Below are 3,144 nucleotides of genomic sequence, written 5' to 3' on the forward strand. Positions count from 1 at the left end.
AAGGGGAAGTCTAGACCAAATATCAGAAATAGAAGGTCTTCAAATCTGCAAATTTTATACTTCATGTTTTTTTTTAGCGTACATATTATAATTGATCTGTTACAAATAATACACAATAAATTAGCAACTGTGAGTAGGCAATGAGAAAAAAATGTTCAGATATGAAAGTTAAATTTTAAACCCAAAGTTGAGTCTTCCTGTCCATGCAAATCAGAGAAAATGACTACAGAAAATAAGACCAACCTAATTGAATTCTCAGTGGAAGGTTTTTCAGACTTGCCTCAGCTTCAGTTTCCTCTTTTCTTAACATTTTTATCTCTCTACTTAATCATCTCTTTCACTAATCTCACTGTTTTCTCATCTATAATTTTGTACTCTCATTTACACACACCCATGTACATCTTCTTGTGTAACCTATCAGTCATTGATATGTCTTTCTCCTCAACCATTCTACCCAAACTGTTGGCCATGGTCTTCACACAACATAAGACCATATCCTTTCTTGGGTGCATGATCCAGATGTATTTTTTCATGGCTTTTACTTGTACGGAATTGTTTCTTCTGGCTGCCATGGCTTATGATCGCTATGTTGCGATATGTCACCCCCTTCATTATTGTGTACTTATGAGTCCCAATCTATGTTCTCAACTGGTTATTGAAGTATGGATTGGTGGGTTTTTAGAACCAATTATGCATACTGTCTTAATTGCTAATTTATCGTATTGTTCATCCCACCACATTGACCATTTTTTCTGTGATATTTCTCCATTGCTGAAGCTTTCATGCAGTGACACATTTATCATTGAGATTTGGACTTACATTTTTGGGACTCTCATAGCTATGAGTACATTCATCTTTACATTTATATCATATGTGTTTATTATTTCCACTATCTTAAATATTCAAACAGCAACCGGAAGACATAAAGCCTTTTCTACCTGTGTCTCCCACATGACCTGTGTTATTGTCTTTTATGGATCTATAATCTGCTTGTACATAAGGCCAACATCCACATATTCTCCAGGACAGGACAAGTTCTTTGCTCTACTATATGCTATACTTATTCCAGTACTAAATCCTCCTATCTACACACTGAAGAATAAGGACTTTAAAAGAGTATTTAAACAATTAATTTTTTATTAGAATTCTACATACTAAAATAGTAAATAATTAAATTATAAAAATGATATAGTAAATAAAGTAGTTTTTGTTTGCTTGTTTGCTTTTTATTGGTGAAAACTAGATATGAGACTATAAATAAAAATGTGTTTTTTCAAGAGATAAATGAACAATAATATACACTTAAAAATGCCACAAATGATAAAATATACTTTACGTAGCTCACATTCTTGCAACAATTAAAGGGCTGATCACACAAGATATTGGTAGGTCTCACATATATTTAAGGAAATAGTTTGACAAAACACATAATAATTTAAAGGAGAAGAAAGGAGGAATTAATAAACACATTGGAACAATTAGAAACTTACACAAGAGACACTATAAGAGTTTAAAAAGGCAGAGGAAGGAAGGAAGGAAGGAAAGGGAAGAAGAAAATGGGGGAAAAAAAGGGGTAAAGGGTATGTAAAAACTCACAAAATCACTTATTACGACATCATGCTCTTACTATTTAAGGAAGGAATAGGGATAGATACATGTATATACCAGCCAGGTCGGAGAAAGTTATAAAGGATAAACTTGGCAGACCAATTGTGTTCCTTGGCAAATCCCAAATATGTAATAATTTTAATGCAGGTGCTTGTGGGTTCAGTACCTGTAGATTATTGCATATCTGTATGATATGTTTCTGAGCACATTCTAAAACAATGTGCCCCAATAAACTACATTCCAAACAGTATTTCATATCTGTTAACATTAAGTTGTCTCAACTGTTAGCATCACACCCATCTCCGCAATTAGTGGATTTCTTGGTTTCAGGGTTTTCTGATGGGTTACACACTGGTATCTTAGCCTCACTGACCGGAATTTTGGAATGTAAACATTTACAGTCAGCTATTAATGACCCTGGTTCTGTTGATACAATGTTGCTACATGAATTGAATCAAGTGTTTATCCTAGGCACCTTTCTAACCCCCCCCCCCCTTTTCTACCTGGCGTACAAACACAATAGGTGTTTTAATTGGGAGCACTCCTTAATAAAAAGAGTCTGTTTATAGATCTGTTCGCACCTTACTCCTCCACTATCCCCAGTTTACATTCTTTAATTCCATCCGAAGAATTATCACTACAATACGCCACGATAGATAATGTGGTTCAAGCTATCATGTCAGCCAGGTTTGGGGCATGGTTGAGCAAGACAGACATTGTCAATGCCTTGAAGTTACTCCTGATTCATCGTTCATTATGGCATCTCCATGGTATTAAGTGGAGAAACCAGTATTACTTTTTCAATAGGCTAACATTTGGTTCTAAAAGTAGCCCAAACATTTTTTGACACTTTTTTCTGAGGCCTTATGCTGGTTACTCCTTAACTCATGTAGATGTCCATCAGTACTTCACTATCTTGACAATTTTCTCACCATAGAGAGTAATGCTAGTCCACTACATCTACAAGATGCCTTGCAACTATTTGAAAGTTTGGGCATCCTGATTTCTCATTCCAAAACAGAGGGTCCCGACAGCTTAGTCAGTTTCCTGGGTATTCAACTCGACTCAGTGGCTATGGAATCAAGCTTGCTGAGTGACAAAATTGAATGTATCCTAGCATGTATTGATAATTACATGCGACTGGGTCACTGTAGTCATAAGGAATTACAGTAATTGCGGGGTATGTTGAATTTTGCAATGAGGATCATACCTCAGGGCAGGTCATTTATTTCTAGGCTTCTCTGTTTATTACCGGTCTGCCCTCCGAAGACAGTAGGGTTTCTCTTGATGGCCAGGCTACAGCAGATTTGTGGATGTGGCAGAAATTTCTAGGTCAATGGAATGGGAAATCCATGTTCATTCCTCCTTTTTCCGACAATTCCCCAATGCTCTGGTCAGATGCCACAGCTTCCACCGGCTTTGCAGCAATTTGTGGAGACCAATGGCTATGGGGCTGTTGGCCGTCTATTATCTGACCTCTGCATTATTTGAAATTTACCATATTGGGCCGCGGCAGCGACCTGGGGTCGCTCCTGA

The 3,144-nt window shown here is 36.8% G+C and overlaps 1 protein-coding gene across 1 annotated transcript; it reads left to right on the plus strand.

The window, feature by feature from the left end:
- Positions 1-219: 219 nt before the first annotated feature.
- Positions 220-1,143, plus strand: LOC134574647 (olfactory receptor 5AR1-like). Its single transcript, XM_063433778.1, has one exon. The coding sequence runs from the start codon at positions 220-222 to the stop codon at positions 1,141-1,143; it is 924 nt and encodes a 307-aa protein (XP_063289848.1).
- Positions 1,144-3,144: the final 2,001 nt, after the last annotated feature.

This window comes from Pelobates fuscus, chromosome 10, assembly GCF_036172605.1.
Source record: "Pelobates fuscus isolate aPelFus1 chromosome 10, aPelFus1.pri, whole genome shotgun sequence".
Classification (NCBI taxonomy): domain Eukaryota; kingdom Metazoa; phylum Chordata; class Amphibia; order Anura; family Pelobatidae; genus Pelobates; species Pelobates fuscus.